The sequence below is a fragment of the Blennius ocellaris genome (genome assembly GCF_963422515.1).
Source record: "Blennius ocellaris genome assembly, chromosome: 13".
In the NCBI taxonomy this organism is placed as follows: Eukaryota; Metazoa; Chordata; class Actinopteri; order Blenniiformes; family Blenniidae; genus Blennius; species Blennius ocellaris.
Genome location: NC_137662.1, coordinates 13165234 through 13188012, shown reverse-complemented (window position 1 = coordinate 13188012; position 22779 = coordinate 13165234). Strand labels below are relative to the sequence as shown.

Below are 22779 nucleotides of genomic sequence, written 5' to 3'. Positions count from 1 at the left end.
AATTCTTGGACTAAATCGCTGAATCTCGAACTGTGGTACCAGGAGGGAAGTCATTATTTGAAAATATTTCAGACTATCAAGATAGTACAGATGAAATGAAAAAGAACTATGAATGAACAGCTTGTCTGGCAGATAGTGACGTCAGGTCTCCCTCTTTGTCTTTGTGAAGTTGGTGTGTTTTACCTCTTTTTCATCCTTCCTGTTTTATATTGTTACTTGCCTGTCTTGTCCACGGCGCTTGTCCTTCCTGTTTACTCCCCCTCCATCCATCTAATTGCCAATGCATTTCACCTGATGTCCTTCCCTCTCCCAGTGTATATTAACCCTCTTCCCTCATGTTTTCTGTGGCAGATAATCTTAGTACTTCTGTGTCTTTGAGATCCCGCATCTTTACTTGTTCTTTTGGATTTTGGCCTCTGATCTACCTGCCTGGATTATTAGCTTATTGGGTCGTTACAAAAGAGTTTAAATATCAGTTATAATGCATCTATAATGTAGATTGTTGGTGAGGCAGCCAGAAACGATCAATAAATCATCATACTAGGTGGAAACATGTATCGTTTGTGAAATATCCATTTCTAAAAGTGTAAACATGCATTAGGTATGTACAGGTTGATCATAATGATAGTATGTAGAGAACTGAACATTTTCCCAGGTGGTTCATACTGTAAACTGTTTGAGAATATAAAATATGGTAATGAACTTGTTTGTTGACACTTTCACTGTAAATGTACATATTGAATTATTAAAATCTGCATTTGTTATTAATTAAGCAATGCAATCCATTTTATTTGAAACATAGTAAGCTTTTGATCAGATTTTTGTATAAAGTCATAAAGGCTAAGGGTCTTAGCTCAGAGCACATCTATGTAAATTAGATTAAAATCCACATCCTTTACAGGCCAGAGGCTTCTTCTGTCATTTTCCATTTATTGTGCCTCCCATTTCAAAGTATTCACTGTTGTACAGATGGAGAATGGAAAGGTGAACTACTCTTTCATTGTAGGATTAATCACAGCAAACATCTTTTGATAAGCTTTTATCCAGACTGGTTGACAGATGAGTCACAGCATTGGCATCAGGACTGTATTTTTTAATGTGACAAGCCAAAAGGCTTTTATACTCTCAAACATAATGTTGATAAACATAAAAAAAAAAAAAAAAATTACATTGGTGTTATATTTGGTTATATTTTTTGTGTATACATTGATCATCGATTGTGATTCACTTGGTAAAAGTCAGGGGTTACGTATACACCTCTGATTAAAGCTCAACCTACTGAATTGGCTGGTGAGTGCTCTAACCAAGTAACCATGGATGCTGAAATTGAATGACTATCAGAAGCATGATCAAATTCTTGAAAGGTCCCTGCAGGAGGATCAGATAATGTTGGGAGTCGTGACCATCAATGTGGACAACACAAAGACCTCGGGGCGTCATCACTTACCTCATGTAACCCTTCAAGTCACATCCACACGAGTGTTACAAGAGCAGCACAAACAGTGCACTGTAATTACGCGGAGTGTTGGTGTAATTCAAAGGCCTGTTATCCTTTTGACATTTCACACAATGTCACAGCCTGCTCTAAAGCTCAGAGACTGTAAATGTGTGAAACAATGATGGTGCATTAACATACACGTGCTGCTGATCTTCTTCTTTTTCGAAAATTAAGGAAGAATGCCAAGAGCACAGCGCACGAATGTATATCAAATATGCAAAATATTGTTTTTATATTTTCATCAATTTGATTTACATTTCTAAATACCAGAGATATTTCAAGCCTGCTTAGTTGGAATTCCACTGACCGTGGAATCAAATATAGAGAATCTGTAAATATTAAAATATGTCTTAAAATTATCCAAAAAGGATTTATAGTGAGTGTTTGAAATATCTATGCATTCCATTCATGGTCGGGCCTCCTTTTGCATGAATAACTCTTTAGCTAATATGTCATTAAACTTTGAAAATACCACCAATGTACGATGTGTTGCACCTTGCTTTGGTTTGCAGTCAACAGATTGTATAAAATGAATAAAATTGGCTACATGTCCCCTGGATTGAATGGAGAGTAAAAACATGTTGCTTCTTTGTAGCTCCTGACTCTGCTGAGCTTTAGGTTGTTTATTAAACATTCACACGTAGACTGAAATATTCTCTCAACAAAGTTGAGTTCCCTAGCTTAACAGCCAAATACCCTTGTTACGACCCCAAAGAGGGAGGAAACGTATTTCAGGACACGGGAGACAAGGGCATAAGTTTGTAAACATTTGGTTTATTTTGTTAGATTTCTTTTCCCCAAAAGCCTCGTCCACCTGTCCAAAAAAGAAAAAAACACAGGGAACAGGGAAGGTTTACCTGAAAGATGGGCGTGACTGCCCAGCCAAACAAAACAGACAGGTGCAGCAATGGCCCAACCCGAAACAGGGCTAAGAAAGCAAACACACCACCGACTAGACCCCGAGGGAAAATAAAAAGCGAAAACAGTACGGCCGGTACAGACATGCCAAATAACTCTGACCTCGGCCAGCTCGTTGGCTCCCGGGAGTGTGTGGTCCTCAAACCCAGCCTATCTATAGGTGGAGCGGAAGCAACTAACCACAAAAGCAAATCTCCAAGACCCGGATGCGCTCACCGCCGCACATTCCCAAATTCCCAATAAACAATTCCCTTAAACAAATAACGGGGCCAAATGCCTATATGAGGAACAGAAAAAGAAAATAGGAGGGGGGGGGGGGGTGTAACAACCCCCTCCTCTACAATGTGTTTGCGAAGATGTGCATATGTACTGTCTCAATAAGCTACAACCAAGGAATTAAATGTCACCACTCGTCAAACATGACGTTCTCCATGAAGACGTTTTAAGCCAAATGCAGCATATTTTGTAAAGCACCAGTCATAATATGTTATGAATCATGTTTTCTGTAGGAAGTGCAGCTTTTTGGACATTTGTGGCCAATTATCATTTAAATGTCATGGTTTTTGCAGGGAACTACTGTGAAGTCAACATAGACGAGTGCATCTCCTCCCCCTGTCTGCACGATTCCACCTGTCTCGACCTCGTTAATGGCTACAGTTGTGTCTGCATGCTTGGCTTTACAGGTTTGGTGAATGATATATTTATCATTATTTCTATTTGAGGGCATTTTAGTTTAGTGGTCTACCATACTATATTTTATAAATTTGCACCAGTAGTGTCCAGTCAGAAAATCAAGCTTATGCCAGCTTGTGTACTGTCGCCTCATCTAATAATGTTACTTGTGTTTGTGTTATGCGCTCATTTAAACCACCCCATTCAGATAATCACATATCACATATTTTTTCATGAATTATGTATTACCATCTCTACAGAAATGATTTCAAAGCGGAGCCAGCCGCAATCAGCTAACCAGTTTAATACTTGTAGATATTTTGAAGTCGAGCTGGGTAATTTTTTCTCTCGGTGTGACGTGTCGGAAAGCCTACTGCTTCCAGTACAGAGACGTCTCCAGATTAAACCACACAAAAAGACATTTCCACTCTTAAAAAGTCAGACGCAATAACAGCTTTTGAACTGTTCCTAACAATTGCTAAGAATTCTTGCAGAGAAGAATTCAAGGTGCGTTGCCAGCAATAGATGAGGTTGCAAAGCTAACTGTTATGATCACTAAGGGAGGTTTTTTTTTTAAGAACTCTTAAGGATAACAGACTAAATAAAACTTTTTTTTTTGCGTTCAGAACTGAGGATTTTCTTTGCAGGTTCTTGGGTATTAGAGCTTTGTTCGGCACCTCAGTTCAAAAAGACTAACATTTCCATTCTTTGTGTGGTATTGAGGTCTGCTTCCTCTAGAAAATCACTTGCAAAACATCATATTAATATTATTGTTGTTTAACTCCTGTTTATACCCAGATGAAAGACTAATGGTAAATACCTTGACATACAGTATACACATAATTCAGAAAAGTTCATTTTCTGCAGATTAACAGCTTATGAAGATATTTTTGTGATGTAATGATTTACCACTCTTTTAAAAGTACATATTTATTGAACTTTTTTTTCCTCCTCTTTCCTGTCAAAGGTACAAAATGTGAACTTGACATTGACGAGTGCGCCTCATATCCCTGCAAGAATGGAGCCACTTGCATTGACCAGCCTGGTAATTACTTCTGCCAGTGTGTGGCTCCATTTAAAGGTAATGAGCACTGAGGGAATGGGGATAAAATGTTAATTAACTTCACATACTATTCTTTTCACCTGTGTGAGCTCACTTTACATGGCTCAACAAAATTAGTATGTCTTCATATGGTACTTGTAGTTAAATAAAGGAAACTTGCAGTTAGGGACATGTAAACGGTAGCTGATGCCTCTGCCAAGAAAGTGACAACTTCCATCAGTAATTTCTGAGTGGGAAAATCCAGTGTCGCTCTGGATTTGTCAGTCCTCCTCGGGGACTTTGAAACTGCGGACAAGTGGGTTTACTAAAACAGTGGAAAAGGGTAAGACTTTGCATAATCAACATCTGTTATTTGGAATATCCAACTCACATAGAATAAATAGAAGCTACTTTTTATTTTTTACTTGCATTTTTGCTTATTTACTGATTTATTTACTTATTTCCATATTTACTTATGCTTTTACTTTCTTATATATGATTTTCTTTTTTTATTTACAGTATTATTAGTTACTTTTTTACTGATTGTGTATTTGTTTGTTGGTTATTTACTTACTCACCTATATACATTGTTTTAAATTATTCACATTAAAAATTAGTTTTTATGAATGAAGTTTTTAAATTCAATTAACAATCTCTATAATATTCCATGTTTTGAATGTGTCCATTTGTGGAAAAGGTTAACTATAGTTGCTTTGAAATAAATAGATTTTTTAAAAAGTAATGTACATTGACTTTTTTTGCAATTAGAATTTCATTTGTTCTTTTTATTGAGCTATAAAATTGTATATATCAAATTAGTGGGACAATTTTAACAGGGATAATATATTGGCACTATTTGGTTTATGTCTAATATTTTAGCTCTCTTGGCATGATTTCCATCAAAACACACGTGGTTGTTGTTATTAGGTCCACTGCTCATTGTGCATGTTGGAGGAGAGACTCCTCCATAAAGCTTGAATATCTGTTGGTAGATAAAACTTTAGTGTTGGGATTTCACAAGAGCACAAAACCATAAATCATTGATGGATGTGAAAAAAGAAGAAGAAAAAAAAGTCCATCCAGCCAGCACCTTCCCAGAGCACGCTCGTCCTAACAAACCAAGCAAGTGGTCGAGAAAGACCCTGGTGAACAACCTAGGACTAGTCTGACAGAACTAATGAGCTCATTGGCTGTGAGATCTTCCTGGAAGGACAACAGTCAGGACAGCTCTTCACAAATCCAGGCTTTTGCGGCAGAGCGACCAGAAGGAAATGACTCCTGAAAAAGGCACACAGAATTGACAAAAAGGCACTTCAAAGAGACACTGACGGCGCAAGGAGAAAAATTCAAGACCCTGATGGGAATGAAAATGGACGTCTTCAGCTGTAATTCAAAGGAGTGTAGAAAGTAAAGCAGAGATGAGGCACGGCTGATTATCCACGCAACACCATTTCCTGTAAGGTGTGGCAGTGGTTATTCATGTTGTGCTGCCACCGTCAAAGGGAAAAAAAATACATTAAACAACATACACTGAACTCTGAGTGTCTGCTGTTGAGTATCTATGATCAAAAAATATCTATTTTTTTTCTTTAGTATTAAAGTTAAACAGATTTTTTTTAAATTTATATTTATAGAAATGCCTTTATTATAGTCGGTTGTGATCTTTAGTTTCACCTGTTTTATCTTAGCATTTCAAATGATTCAATATGTGTGTTTGGAGACATTTCCCTCTTGGAGCTTCAGTACTAGTACAGTAAATATTGCTGTACGAGAGTGGGAGAACTGTTTATCAGCAAGACTGTGTGATTGTTTGCTGCAAATTGTGAAACAGGCAATCTGCTATTGTAAGTCTGAAGCATTTGAAATATCAGTCGATATTTCCGCTACATGAGCTGGCTTAGAGGGAGCCAAACTTTCTGAACCTGTCAGATTCTTTAATAACTCAGAGGTCAATCAGCTGACTCGGCCAAAAGCTAACGAGTTCCTGACAAAGAGTCTGACTAAAAGCTTACAGGCGAGGATTTAGATTGCAGGAGTTCATCGAAAGGTTTGTTACTGACTGAATGCTCTATTTATTTTATTTGTGTGTGTTTACAGAAATGATCAGAGGTAGAACTTATAAGCTCTGTGTTATATAGAGGCTGACACTTGCTATTCGCTCATGATTCCCCCTCTGGGTAGCATATCACTGCTTCTGCTAAAATATTTTTATTGCAAATGTTAACATTTATTCAGTAAATGACTTTGAAGACAAAACTGAAGTGGGGCAACTCTGGCACATAGTTTCATACATGTTAATTTGAAATTTTGAGTTGAATACTGGACTTCTTCCATTATCAGTATAAAATATATTGAGCACCAGGCTGCTGGGTGACGTAGCTGAGGTTCTGTGCAGAGTTTATATTTTCTTCTGGTTTCATTCAACAGTCCAACAACATATGTTTGCCCTGTGTTGGATATGTGACCTGTGCTTGATATTTAGCCTGCTTTCACTCATAGTAAACTGTGATCTGTTACAGCTCCCTGAAAAAAGACCATGGATAAAGTGGATATTAGGTGGTTGGATATTGCTACTGGAATCCATAGCAAATGAGAAGTGACAGTAAAAGGTCTATTAGTACATGTATGCAGCTGTTTGACCTGTTACACTTATGGGTTTGCTTATTTTATCATGGTGGTCTATAGTCAGTTCTAAAATATTTTTTATAAAAACAATTTACAAACAACAAAGTTTGAAGCATACTGAAACAACACACACACACAGAGACACCTGTAAACATGCTTCCGTCTTGTTTCATCACAAATCCACTCTGGTTTTATATATTTTGCTTTATTTTTTTTAGGATTTTCATGGTTTGGGTTGATTGATTTTCTTCCCTTTAATATAATTTGTCTTTGCATGTAAATTTTTTCTTTCATTCCCATTGCACTTTAGAACTTCTCTGAACTTTCCAGTAGATGATGCCTCCCACATGGCTTACCCATGGTGATGTCAGCCACTTCAGTTTCTTTGTACAGTGCTTACACTTTTGAAAAGCACAGTGACAATTACTTGACACAAAAATTCTGCAAATTCTAATATTTCTTTGCACATTAGAACCAAAGCTGAGTGCCAGCTGTCCACAGGTGTGCTTTTATCAGTAGTTTTAAACCAGCATGGATCATGATTGCATTGACTGACGCCATTCATTTGGTAAATGTTCTGGAACAAGTGCAGAAGCGTATTTTTAATTCCTATAATTTTGGGGGGCTCTAACAATACCAATGCCACTTCTTTTCACGTGTGTTGGTACTGAAAGTGAGTGTTTGCCTATATCCGCGGATAATTGGCAAATAATTACTATTTTGTAACAATCTTGAAGAAAAGGCTGTTGCATGGTGAAAGAGGGCAGTTCTTTTTTGTAAAAGGAACTATTAAAATGGTAATCTTTGCTAAAGAACAGAACATCTTAGCTTGGGATAGCATGCATTCAAACACAAAGGCAGAAAATGAACAATAACGGTATTTTCTATTGTATCTGCCTGTCTCCAGTTTTATATTGGATTTCAAGAGATTGTCTGCTCGATGGCCTTACCATGTGCGCTTCTTTGCCTCTCTACAGGTCATAATTGCGAGTTCCTACCGTGTGAGGCCAGTAATCCCTGCGAGAATGATGCAGTGTGTGTGGAAGAGTTGGATCAGGACCATTTCCCTTTGGGTTTCCGCTGTCACTGTCGCCGGGGCTTCAGTGGCCCCCGCTGTGAAATCAATGTGGATGAGTGCAGCTCCAGCCCCTGTGTTCATGGCTTCTGCTATGATGGTACGAATCAGCTTATCTTGCCAACATTCTTAAGAACAGGCACTCGAGATGGGAAGCTCCAATGAATGCACTCACACACCCGCGCACACAGTGTATATGTTTAATTTCGCTCCGCTTGCTCACAGTCTAGCAGGCAGATTGCAACTGGGTCACCACTGCAGCGAATGGGTGTTAATGGGAGACAAGTCTTTCGTGTGATGTGAGGATCCTGGACATTGCTGTGCTGGAGTGCACTTGATTAGTTCCTTGAAGCAACTGTGAATTGAAATCAATTAAGCATGTGTGATCTAATTTGAATAATGGGTGATAAATTACAAAATTTGTATTTTTAATCAGATTTTACTCCTGTGTATTCCATCTTTAGCAATTTTCATTTAAAGTATCTTTGATCAACATTAGACTTAATTTATAGAGAAAAAAATGTATCTTTATAATAATGAATTGTTCCAAGAAAAAAAAAAGTAAAAACTGCACTAAATGCCAAAGACCTATACTGTGATCAAATACATGTGTATATGCTGTACTGGTTTTTTTACAGAACATTTCTCCCAGTAGCAAAAATATTAGTACTTTCCACCCCTCATTGCACTCCTGAAACTCTGCCAGTTTCTGCTAGTTTATGTGGTAATAAAACAGTGACAACAACAGTGACCTAAGTAGATCACTAGCTGCTCCTCGCAGTGCTACAGCAGAGCTCGTCCAGGTGTCTTGACCAATTGTAAAAACAGTCAGTTTACCTTCGTTTTGTGAGACGGGCCTTTCGGACCGACTGGCCGGTGCTCAGCAGCAGTCAGCCACCAGGGACAGCAATGCAAAGCCACAGTGGCTGCGATGAGTAATGCTACTGCCACCCAGGACCTAAAGCATTTAATGAGAGTAATAGCATCTACACGCACCAAGACAGAGTGACAGCATAGATTACGTGGTAAATCTTTGGGATAATGAAGAATCCTGGGACCCTGACTGGGGAAGTAATAAATTCACTCCTGTAAGAACTGCAATTACCTCTGTCACTGGCTGCCTGTACTCATGTTGTGTTGGAGAAACAGAATGATGCATCCCTTTTTAACATCATTAATAATTAAAGAGCGGAAAGAACGGATTGTTAGAAGTGGGAGATTGTAAATTTAGATGGAAGAAAATGGCACTTTTGTAACATCTGAATTAAAAAAAAAAAAAAAAAAATCCCCACTGGAATTGGCACTCTCCCAATGTCCTGTGTCTTTTTCCAGCTCATTCAATGTGATGCTGGGAAGTTGGAGGACTGGTAAAAAAATGACAAGGCTTTCAGGCTTTCATTGACAAAGAATGGGTAAGTGCAGACAGAGAGACAGGAAAAGTAGCTGGAGAAAGGAGGAGTGGATGTCTGTTGCAGACAGGTTCATTTAAAGATGGTTAGAGTGTCAGGCTGTCTGAGTAATGCACCGGGAGGTGACCTGTCGCACACACTTGGCAACAACAGGTTTTCACTGATCAAGTGTAAGAGGCTTATTTAATGTTCATATCCATTAAAAATGGCTTCATAAGGGCGATTTTGCTTTCTGTTCTTAATCGGCACACTTATTTCAGTGGAAATATAGAACCCACAGAGCGGTGAGTGAATTTGTTTGATGATGCAAGGCGCTGTAACTATCCTACCCATTTTCTTGTAGTTGTAGATGGCTTTTACTGCCTGTGCAGTCCCGGTTATGTCGGCTTGAGATGTGAACAAGACATTGATGACTGCGTGAACAGTTTGTGCAGCACCAATTCAGTATGTAAGGACTTCCATCTGGTAAGTATACTAATTTATTGGCTGCATAATGGGCTAATGTTTTCTCCTCTCGAACAACTAAAAAAAGGCACGAGTGTCTTTTAAATCACTACAATTGAGTTAATAGTTATTTTTGATAAGTGTCTAAGGGCTTCTGTCATGGTAAATATGGACAACTGTGAAAGGGCAACAATGGTGGAATGCTTTTGCAAGAAAACTGCTGTAGAAATCTGTGATTTGGTTTAAAATCACAGATAAATTCAGCATGAGCATCTGTATTATCAAATGTCAAATTGCAGAAGGGATGGGAAATATTTAGGTGCACTTCATTGGTGCTACACCTAATAGAGGAATTACGTCAATTAATACATTTATGTTCATGGAGTGAATTTAAATGCAACAAGAAGACTACGTTATTACATAACTATACTCAGAAACAAATCACTGGCATTTGCAATGAGCATATTAAATGTGTGGTTTTTATCATTTCGATGTCCTAAACTGTGCATGTTTACTCTTGTTTAGGAATTGCATACATCTGGACAGATCATTTATTGGTAGTAAAATATGAATTACTGCATACAGAGTTTGAGTTGATACCAAATTGTTTTCCAAGTTCTGTTGCAACTGTACATTATGTAAACCTCTGGCGTACTGCATATCCCTTCAGTAAAGATTAGCCCATCCTTACAGTGTAAACCATGTGCAGACACAACATTAAATATAAATGTCAACTCTCAAGTGCAAAAACGAGCAAAATGACAAAACACATAGAACATATTAAGGTTTTTCTTTTTTGTAAGGCACAGCTTTTAGTTCTGTAGTTATTCAAGTGTTTTTAAGCCAATAACATTGATCTGTTGCAGCTACGAAAAGGCCCTGGGAGCTGCACGCTGCTCACAAACTGTGCAATGACTACCAGGGGCCTTTTTCCAACAGCTGCTTATTTGCTAACAGATTGCAGTGGCGAAACAGATGTGTCATAGATAAAGTCTTTCTTTTTTTTAGTATTTTTTCTTTTTTTTCTTCTTTTCATTAAATAACTTCTGGTTTAATAGCAAACTTCTAATGTTTCAATTGAAAATAGAAGTCTCAGGAATCAGAAATACACATAAATTATATCTTTTCATCATTAACACAAAAAAATAAATCATTGAAATTAGCATTTGGTCTTTCAAAGCTAAGCTATTAGCGTTCAACTTGTGGCAGTGACCTTCCATAGAAACTGCTTGAAAATGGTTTGTGTTTTGTCTTTTGTCAAAAAATAATTAGAGCCTCGCCATAGATTGCAGAAATACTTTGACATTTCAGAGTCAGTGTGTTCCACGTTGAGCAGGAGAAATTAATGGTTTACTATTTTCTACTGTTCATTTGCTTTTGTGAACACTGATAACACTGAACATTGGTAGCAGTTTACACATAAACTATCAAAAAAAAGTAACATTTTATTAATAGAGTGGTCGCTATCAATCAAATCAGCCAATTCAAAAACAGCTCAAGGACAAACTGTTAGCCTAAGTAGTTTAAATATTATGTTCTATTCCTAATAGGGATGTTCCTAATTTGTCTGTCAACTCAAAAGAAAAGCTTTTCTCTTCAATGAAGCTTACTGGAAGCATATATTGAAAAGTGGCCGTTGCTGCATAAGCTCAGTGTGTGAAGATAAACAATGTCAAACTGGCCCGAGCATGGCCCGCTAGCATTTCAAGCAGCAGCCGTCGATCCTTTCAGATCACTATCAAAATGCTGGAGTTGAGCGTGTCTGCAGATCGCTCCAGTGAAGTGTTATTACACCTGTTTATTTTCTTGTCTTTTTGACAGCATACATGCTGCCTTGAGTTAACAGGAAAACAGGTCTTCCTTCCCAGCTCTTTGTCTTAAAACTCTATTTTACTCAAGTACTGACGCAGGAAGGGAAACTTCTATGTGGATAAAACACTAACCTACTCGTGAGGACAGCGGTTGTTTGATAGCTCAGCTGACTAATCACTACTAGCTACGTACCTGCCTGAAAGATTGGTGCAATTTTCATTTTCTGGAATTAATTGAACTCTTAATATACAAAGACAAAAAGGCACTGCAAAAGAAGGGAATGAGATGTGATGTGATGAATATAACAACATATTGTGTTTGCCACTGTTTCACCCTTTTTTCCACCCCACCAACTCATTATTTAAATAGGGGCGGTTTTTGGAGCCCCTTCACATAGTCTTGTTTACAGTGCAGCTCTTCCTCTCTCTGAACACTCTGTCCCACGGAGCTTCAGCTTATTTTGGAGAATTGCAGTCCCTGAAGGTGACTTAGCAGCAAAAATTAGATTATGCTCTATTGCCAGGGGTAAGGAATTGGAGTCTCCTGGAGGCATCTAATTTATCATGAGATGACGGCATTTTCCCCCAACCACATTGGGCCCACAGTGTACAAATTATATCAGACAAAGTTTAACGGCTCCCCTCCAGTGCATGAAATAAAGATTAGCATGCATTCAACCAGAGGCATCCAAGACCTTTAGACAGGATGTTGGCCATATGACTGACTTCATAATATATGCAAAGAGGAAGGAGAATTAAGTTGGCACCCTGGAATGTAATAGACAACAAACCATTAATTTGCAATGCTGTGATTATCATAAAGCAGAGTACAATGATGAAATAAAGGGCAAGTACTCTGCTCTAAATTCAGAGACAAAAACTGGAAAAGATTAGCAGCATATGCCACTACATAAAAATCCCTTTCATAAAGTACAGTACTAATGTATCTACTGGCTACAGAGAATAATCCATCTAAATCAAGCTTGTTTTACATGTTTGTCTGTGTATGAAAATTCCTTTTGCAGCGGTAATATTGTATGCTTGATAAAGGTTTGTACCATATATTTGAATGGCATGAAAAAAGAAGAAAAAAATCAGGCTTGCATTTTGTCCAGAGGGTGGGTGGTAGGAGGAATACATCTACATAGCAGTAATGTGAGAATGAAAGACAAGCATGACACTTCCACAGTTTAAACAGATTTCCACAAGAGAGGGATTTTTTTTTTTTGTTTAATTTAATTTTGTGCGTAGGAGGTTTCCTTCAGCATTATTTTTTTTTTTTTTAAAGGAAAAAAATCTGATGAATTCAATCAAGTATATCACTCATTAGACCATTTGTTTTCTAAAATATGCCAGGTGTAAATAAGTAAACATCATTGGCACAAAGTCATCTGATTGCACTGTTTGCCTAATTAACAGCTCCCACATGCATATACAGTTCTTTTAGGACTAATAATCGACTCCAGTCCCATAAAGTACTATCAATACCATGTGTAGATTTGAGGTGTCGGTACATTTCAGTGTATATTTAATAACGATCCCCTTTTTTTCTGTTCCAGAGTTATGAGTGTGTTTGTCACCCTGGCTGGGAGGGGGAATACTGCCAACAAGAAATTGATGAATGTTTATCACAGCCCTGCAAAAACAACGCCACCTGCACAGATCTCCTCAACAGCTTCAAGTAGGTGCGCGAGTTGCCTCGAGGGCGATGTCCGCATGAGGTGCATCAGTCACTTAATAAATGTAGGAAAAAGCGCCGTTCAGAGATGGCAATATGTCCTTCCACTGGCAGCGCCAGATAATGAATTGCAGATGGCAGGTAAAACAAATGAGTCAATCAATGGCTCACAGCATGAAAAGGTTTCAGGGGATCTGTGACTCATTGGAGGAAAAAGCTGGTGTATCTGCTCCAGCTAATGCCCCCCTCTCTTGCTGGGGAGACGTAAAACCGCTCCAGGTGGAAAAGTTGGGGGATGGAAAGGAATGTGAGGTGAAGTGGTCGGTGTACTCAGGTACTCACTGCCACCAAGTGGAATATTCACCTGCCTTGAGAGCAGATACTTCAGCACACACACACGCACACACACACACACACACACACACACACACACACACACACACACACACACACACACACACACACACACACACACACACACACACACACACACACACACACACACACTCTCTCTGGTCCTTAGTCCCCTTCTTTCCCCAGCTCTCTGTCTATGTCGACCATGCATACATTTCCATTTAATCCCTACTCAGCAGTCTAACCCCCTGTGTCCTACATTCAGCTGTCCAGAATTAAAAGCTGCTCTGACCAGTCATGCAATTAACCTGTAAATTTCCCACACTGTCTCACTGAGACCCAGGACAGTGGTGCCAATGCACAGTTATGCTGTAGCTTTATAGAGAAAAATGTCTCCTCTGGGTCAATTGAATTAAAAAAAAAAAAAAAAAAAAAGTCCCTTTTTGTAGTTTATCTGCAGCAGCTCACAGTATCTATAGCTATAACAATATTTTGCATAGTTGTTTATGACACCCTCAGTCCAGAGAAAAGTGCAAAATAAATGTTTTATTGCTTTGTTCAAGTTTTGGTTTTAATCTATGCAAAAATGACCTCTACAGTGCCATATCTCTTCTCTGGTATATCCAAGGTGCTTATGCTCGCCAGGCTGGGCAGGTGCAGACTGCACTGAGGATGTGGATGAGTGTGATTCTGGGCCTTGTCTAAATGGAGCTCAGTGTCAAGAGTCAGACATACCTGGGGAGTTTTCCTGCACCTGTCCCCCCTTCTTCAGTGGCCCCTTGTGCAGCCAGCCCTATGACCCCTGTGACCCCATCCACAATCCCTGCTTGCACAACTCCACCTGCCTGACACGCTCCAATGGAACAGCCTCCTGCAGATGCCCAGCTGGTGAGTGAACGAACACACACACACACACACACACACACACACACACACACACACACACACACACACACACACACACACACACACACACACACACACACACACACACACACACTTTGTGATATTATTCTCGCCTGCTTTTGAAGATAAACTGTTTTTGTTCACTAGGTTGCGGCAAAGCTTATCAAAAAAACACCCCCCCCAAAAATCACAGCTACATTTTCCAAGAATATCGGGTTTTTTTTTCCATAATACACAAGTCACAGGTGGAACCACACCTCTGACACTGAAATATTGTGCTCCACACCACCAGCGGGAACAAAACACTGCAATGCATTTTAGTAATTAGGACTGAGTTGCAGAATAAAGTGAAACATATTATATGATGACAGGCTGATAATTGGGTGATTGTGGGTCATATAGTCAACAAAGTGTGACAAAATGTGGCTTACAAATTAAAATTTATTTATTTTAGTGCGTTTCCTGACATTTTACAAGGTTACGATTCTAATTTGCAGTTTTCCTCAAGAAAGTAGTCCTAAAATGTTGACTTTTGCTCTGAAACTTGGTGTGCTGCTCGAGTTTATCCTGAATTTTATCATTCTTCATTATTTTAAATAAACAGGACTTGTTTTGCGATTAGATGGTGCTAAACAAAGGACTACCTGTGTGCACGTTTTAAACCTAATATGTCATATAACACTTAATTTCCAATACCCTACCTCATTCAACTAAAGTCACACATGCACAAATATTTTACAAATTTCATTACTTCATATTAAATCTTCCTTTGGGGTGTTATGTTATCTTAAGTTATAATTTTCCACACTTTTAAACTTGTTATTGGAATCAAATAATAATCTTCATAATTCAGCGGTTCAATTTCATATTTTTCTTTATTAATAATTGGCTCAAATCAACTCAATCTCTTTTTTCATCTCTGTTACCAGTCAAGAGTCATTAACAAGTAAGAAAAAGAAAGGTGACGTTAGATAATTCTGTTGTTTGAAGCTTGTTTTTTGTTGTTGTTGTTGTTGTTGTTTTTTTCTTAAACCTTATAGTGTTAGTTTTGGAACTTCAACATCCTGTGTAGGAAACATACAGAATGCATTTGCAAGTTTTCTGCCTATATTTGGATGAAAAACCTGAAATTTGGGGATATTTAATTTTCAATTATTAATTCATTTTGAGTTTATTGCCAGCAACACGTTCTGAAAAAGTTGGGACATTGGGAACACAGGACTTTGAAAGTTCATGATAAGACTGTCAAGATAACTGATTTTGGCTTCACGATTATCAGGGGCGAAACAAAAATCACAATGATGATACTATGATGAGACCAATAGAACATACTGGCACATGCTGTCTTGCTTGGGCCTAAAATTAATACATCTATATTTTTCAAGGCAATTTCTGACAGCGAGAGACATTTTCGGGGAAGTTACATGGTTAAAAACTGTATCTGCTGCCCACCTCAAGTCCAACCACCTCTGTACACTGTTCAGCCTCAACCACAGTCACTATGGATTCTTTCTGGCTATCAATATAAGCTAAGTGAAAGTTTTGTTTGAAATGTGTTGTTGGTAATAGGGCTTGGAGGGCTCTACACACAACAAGTGTTCCTGCATCAATTAAATTATATTGTACCATGCACAGTCTTAACATATTCACAGTTGTCATGGAGCTTAAAGCAGTAAGTCAACCTGGAAGATCAACCTCCAGCCATTGTCGAACCACCGCTCATTTTCAGGTACACCCACTGGCGGCAGCCAATCGCTGCTGCAGACCGTCTCCACCCAGCCAATCATCAGCCAGGATTCCGCCTCATAAGCCCTTGTGTTCAAACATGTTCAAAAGAACCGAATCCCCTGCTCGCCCCAGGCCATCCTCTTCCTCGCCACGACTAGTGTCCAGACACCATGGGGAAGACTAATCCTCGATCATCGCATCCATGCCTCCATCACTGTCGCAGTCTTCCGCCGGGGTCTTAGCACCAAATAACTTCTTAAGCCAAAAAAGCTTTTCTAACGCACGCCCGTGTTTTAGTGTGTTTTGAGGTTGAAATCAGTACCAGCCCTAGTTGAGGAGTAGAAAACTGTGTTTCAAAGGTAAAAGTATCTCTGCAGTACATGAGCGGACTGTCATCAACAAAAAATATCCCAGTTTGAATCCATGCTGACAAACATGAAAATACACATGAATGACACAATGGATGAAAAGTGAGAATAAAAAAGAGGCAAACCACTCCAAAACTCAAATACCAATCACCCGAATCAATATATTTAAGGTAATCAGTACTTTTTGTTGTCAAACAAAATTCCTGTCATTCCTTTACTGTCTTATGCCCTAATGCACAATCAGCAAAGATGTGTGCAGAAAGCACAAAGAGCAATCTATTCCATGTTCAATTTAGGAGCTCAGTCATCTAAAAAAAGGAACACATTTATTCTGAAGAAAACGGTAATGAGCATTTATTTAGTTGAAATGACCTGTGAAGACATTTCATCAGTAAGCTCTTGATAGCATGGGAACGTTATGTAGTGTTATAAGATCCGGACTCAGTGTGCAGGTTAAGATGCTATAGGGGTTTGCTGTTCCTAATGGCTCTATCAGCACAGAGATGAAAAGATGTTGCTGGATATAAATAGAGCGGTTGGGTTAGTTTCAGAAAGCTTCCTTGGAGAGGAATAGAAATTAGGTGCTGGCTGCATACATTACACCAAGAGCTTTGCGTGGGCTTGGTCGTTTTTACTTCACACAAGCATTGTGAGTCACTACTCTCCATTATTATTCACCATAAATCCATCCTACATAGCTACTACTCAAAAAAACACAGCAATGTTATACAAGGCATGGCTTGATCCCAGTGCAGCAATTTTAAAGACTTGTTATTTACCCTTCAGTGTAGGCTATTTGTCAAGGAAATTGTGTAGGACTTACATTATTCCCAAGCCTAATTAAATTAGAATTTGTCTGCCTGTGTCTGCCAGATTTACAGCTATAAGCAAACCTCATCCCACATGCTGAAGATGGACACCGTATAAATAACATAATCAAGGCAAACTTGTTATAAAAACACCAACTCATTCAGCACTCAGTATTTAGTGGTTCGCTTTCATTGGTCTGTAGTACACTTTGATGCCTTGAAATGACATGAAATGGCTTATGTCCCAAAGACCTTGTTCTGAAACACTGAATGAAGGATGTTCTGGTTTCAGTATACATATACTAAATGAGCTTGCGGATACATGCGCAAGTCCATTAAAATGTATACATTTTCTCTGCTTTTACATAGTGATTTGTTGAATTTTGTGATGAAAATATAATACCTGCAGTCCGTGGTTGATTTACAGATCAAATAACATGGGGTACATGTTCCGACTGCAGTTTTTTGATTTGAGTCCAAATGCAAATGGAGCCTGTGTTTGCTTTTAAAGACAGACACAGTTAGAAGTCATAGCAGCTGCCTCATGTTAAAATATGCCTAAGGATTAACATAGAGGTTTGTGTTACTCACGGTTCCAGCTGTATTATTGAATGTATCAGTCAGCCGTATATTTTTGTGAGAATTTGTTTGCAGTACAGCTGTTTCACAAAGTTAGACATATACATACGTACAATCAGCTAAAAGTAATAAACAAATGAGTATCATCAAGTCGGTACCATTAAAATGTTTTAAGTTAATTCATTATAGGTTCCGTATAATATAGATTTTCAACAATTTCACGAAGGTGTAAGAGGTCCAACAACACTGTATTCAAAGTATATTTCCCCAAATCCAGCCTGAATCCATGATAATGAGCTGTGTCTGTCCATGCCTACTCCTTGTCTCTTGGTAGAATATACCGGGACAAAAAATGGTGCCCACGTGTAAATTTAGCGAGCAGAGTGCATCTGTGGAAGGGTCAATGGGTGTATCTACATCCAGAGGAAGTGGTTATTACCCCGCAAGAAGGGAAAATCTGTGGTTTGCCAGTATGAGCACACATTCACTAAATGGTAAAGCAAGAAAGTCAGGGAGATGACAGACTTTCTTCACTTCTGAGGCATCATACATAGGCTTTGGGGACACATATTATAAAGGAAATGTTGCACAATATAGTACCTTTAAATATACGATATAGAAAAGTATTAATTGTTGTATCAAATCGAGATGCAGTTGTAGACTAGAGGTTAAAGCAGTGAGTTTCTGACTTGAAGGTCGAGGTTAGAATATCAGTGAGGTTGCATCCGGAAGGGCATCTGTTTTGCCAAATCAAACTTGCGGTCCACATGGTGTCAAGTAGCAACCCCCAGAAGAGGGCAGCCAGCAGATTATTTATAAATTCATCCTTCAAACAAATTGTAAAGCAGCAGTTTATTAAAATTGTGTCCAAACTATTAGATCTGCTGTGTCTTGACCTTCTTGACGTTTAAGATTTTTTACCTCTCAGCCAAAAGACGTCATTGATTCTGAATAATCTGTGAGTTCAGGAGAGGTGAAATGCCTTAAGAATATATAAATATAAAAGAATATATATTTAAGATAATTGCCTTTTAATATTCTCTGTCATATTTTCTTTTCATCCATTTTATCCTTCCGAGAATCAGTGATGAAAACTGAATAGTTATCTTGTGCAGTTTGAACCAATCATGACTGGGTAAGCATGATAACACATCCGTAACTTTGATGATCTGGCAGCTACAATGAAATATATTACCCTTATGATGAAATGGAATACAAGTGTCATTTACTATATCCGAGTTTGATTATTGCAAAAAAGAAAGAAAGATCTCAGAATAAGTTTTACTTTGTTTTAATATTTCAAATTTAAAGAAAGCACCTATACTTGTATAGTGCTTTTCGGCCTTTTAGCAGTGTAAGTAAATGGATTCTGTACTGAAAGAGAAAGGTAGAGGACATGCAACAAAGGTCCTTGACAAGATTAAAACACACGGTGTTGTTTGTATGCGCAAACTCTTCTCTGTTCAAACAAGTCAGCAAATTGAGCAAGGACACCAAAGTATGTGCAATGTCTAGAGTGCTCTGATGTAACGGCGCTGGGTAATGCAGTCGGGGCGTTTGATAGTGTGGGTTTTTGTTTTGTTTCATTTGTTCTAGATGTTGGACAGCAACCCTCACCCCAACCTCTACCCTAACTCTCCCATTTTCAGGTTGCTCTTCTATCAGGTTTGGCACTCCCTGCTGAGGCTCCTCATTAAGGGGAAAGTGGAACATCTGTGCTGGTCAGGCAAGATGACTTAGGCCTCCTGGCCAGAGCCTCAGCAGACAGTTGCTGCTCAAAAGAACAGAAAACGTCTTATAGGAGCACCTTGCAATGGAGAGGCAATAATGCACCGCTTATATTTTCTTTTAGGAAAATTCCTTCAGCCAGCTCTGGTTATATTCTGGACCCCGCGGTTCTTACAGTGTACCTCTGTAGACAAAACTCATTTCCATTGTGGCTGTGTTTTACAAATCCCTTTAATGCTACTCCCAGTACAAACCTCCTTATGGCGGACTTTTAGATTTCATTGAACTGATGAACACTGAAGTTGCCACATCAACCTTTCTGGAAGACAAATATCATCTGGGGAAAGTGTCTTGGGAACACTATGACACAACGCTTAGCTTTATAAAGGTTTCACTAGCTTTGGGGGGGGGGGGGGGGGGGGGGGATCATTAAGTTCACAGTTAAAGTGCTTAGCTTTTATTAAAGATCCCTGTCAGCTTCCATCAGATACTGTCACATGACTGGCTATGAAATTTGACATGGACCGTTTACCATCTGAGCATTACCAATGTCTCATTGGTATCACCGTATTTGACACATGCTCTTTCTGCTGCCTTCACGAAAATTTGAAAGAATAGACACAGAATTGAACACACTGGTAATGAAACAGTTGCTGCCAAACAGTTTGTATTTGCTACTTGTATTTGTTGCTTCGTTACTTTAGTAAAGGATTTTAAGTAAATGTTGCACATGTTCCTAAATGTTTTACATGTTTTTCTATTATGACATCCCTATGTTAATTGCCAATTGTAGTACATCTACAAATATTCAACTAACCAATATAACCAGCTAAAAGTGTTTACATGATGTAATTTCATTGCGATGTGCATTTAATCTTATCACTTTGCTCCATGTAACCACTGCTACTCCATGCCGAGTTATGGCATATGAAGATACCCTGTATATGATGCATTTGATAATTAGATCTTTTTTATATCAAGAGGAATATGCTCATTACCACCTTTGTATTGCAGCGTTTGTTTGATAAGCTGGCATATATTGGAGTTTACTGAGCTTTTTTGATTGATGGATAGTCACTTCATCACAGAGTGCAGAAATGCTGTTTTCTAGTGTAGGGAATTCATTTAAACGTTTTGTGTGGTCCCTTTACATGCAAGAGCCATTTGGTCTCCATGGCTCAGAATATCCCCAGAGGTGTTCCCGGCCAGATGGAGAACAAACCCCTTTATTTGCATGGCATGCTACACTAGCCTTCACCTTCCACGAGATTGAGATTGTGTCCTCCCAAACAGTTGGTTAATGAGCTACTGTGGAGCTATGCCAACAAGAGAAGTGACACATACTTAATATGATATTGAAAAAGAGGTGTTGAAAATGTGTGGCCAAAGATGTGCTGAATGGAGTTTCATCTCATTGTATTCACTCGAAGTGCTTCTTTTCTTTATATCAAGGTGGTACACAGTATGACTTTTTGCATGCTGTATGTGTCTAATTTTACAAAGCCTGGCAGGTGTTTGTGAATAACACTGACCATTTAAATTTTTTACATTATTTTCATAGAAAACATAATGAATACTCTCCTGTCAATCTACCTACTGAAAAAAATTCTGACAAAAAATCTGCTTTAACACTATCAAATTTAATATCCTCATGAATCCTTCTCACTGTTTCATTTGAACCACATTCACTGTTTGATTTGGATTATTTCACAAGATGTTTAACACTCATAAAAGTTTTATAGATGAGGAAAGTGGCACACTGAAATTAAAACTATTTTATATGTGTCACTTGGCCGGTGTAGCAAGAGGTTCTGGAGCAGGGATGCCAAACATATGGCCTGTGGGTCAGACTTGGCGCCTCCTGATTTTCAGGATAACCGTGTATCAGAAATGAGGAAGAAATCATCTTTAAAATGTTTTCAATCAAAGTAACTGACGTGTGATATTTCCATGATGGGTGACTCTTGTTTTAGTAAGATCAGGAAACAATAAGATGTTGAACTGCTGCAGTTGAAGTGAGCTGCATTTTTACTTGAAATATCACTTAACTGTGAGGATGACTTTGTAAAGGTGTGCATGCTAAAGTCTGTGGAAATCTTGTTTTCTGAGAAATGGCAAGGTTTTGCCAACATTTGACTGGACATAAACACTGAAATGATTTGAGGTAATTTGTAGACTGCAACAACTACTCCTTTTTGCACTAAAATCAAAGGAGATACTTGACTTTGGTGTTGTTTAATGGTTATTAATCTGGAATGTTATTACACGTTTGACCAAAACAGAAGGGTTGATTCCCCCCATATGTTTTCTGTACAAAGCATGATAAAAAGAGAATAAACTGATGAAGTGTAATGATGTCCAATATGTTTATGCCAACAAACAATAGGATCTTTACTGTTTGTACTTCATTCCCTCAAGATAATCTACAATAAATGAGCAGATTTCTTGATTTCTCTAGTGTGTGTGTGTGTGTGTGTGCGTGTGTGTGCATGCGCATTATGCTATGTGTTGTGATTTAAAACCTCAAGAGGAGACTTTTTTCACAGTCGTATGTACAATGACTAAGATCAAGAAATCCCTCTATGAATAATGATCCGTCACAGTCACATGATTTATCAGGCCAAGTCCATTCTGTAAATCACAGAGAGCAATTGTCTCATTTACTGTACTCAAAACACAGTCACAGAGCAAAGCAAAACAATATTGAAATGGAGCAGGTGTGAGAGAGTACTCCTTTGGTAGGCAAATGTCACCGCGGGCTACTGATATTCCATTGCTGAGGGCAAAAGGTGCTTTGTTTCTTCTGTTTTCCATTTTAGACCTCTGTTGCCTTCCAGGAAAACGATTTCATTTAAAGACTGAAAATAAGTGTCAGTGATCACGTAGTGTGTGTCAGAGAACTTTGCTCCTTGTAAATTCTTATTACTGGATTTGACTTAATTGGTGTTTAACTCCTGAATAACTCATAGCAGATGGACATACCCAAAAGGTTTCTCATACAAATCTGTGTCTAACTGGCTGGAGCACTGACATAATATATATTTTCCACATATTGTCAGAGTTCAGATTTATGGAAGCTTGCGGTATTTAGCCATTATTCTTCCATATGTCGGTAACCCAGGGCAGGCATGGAGT

General features: G+C 38.5%; 1 protein-coding gene across 1 annotated transcript in view; it reads left to right on the top strand.

The window, feature by feature from the left end:
- The window catches only part of eys (eyes shut homolog), a gene marked incomplete at both ends in the record, with an annotated part of 166040 nt that overhangs the window by 41135 nt on the left and 102126 nt on the right, over positions 1-22779 (top strand). Inside the window, 6 exons of the mRNA XM_080507410.1 lie at positions 2986-3099; positions 4056-4169; positions 7733-7930; positions 9583-9704; positions 13054-13175; positions 14155-14414. Coding sequence (XP_080363536.1) covers positions 2986-3099; positions 4056-4169; positions 7733-7930; positions 9583-9704; positions 13054-13175; positions 14155-14414 — 930 coding nt within the window. The remainder of the gene's footprint in view (positions 1-2985; positions 3100-4055; positions 4170-7732; positions 7931-9582; positions 9705-13053; positions 13176-14154; positions 14415-22779) is intronic.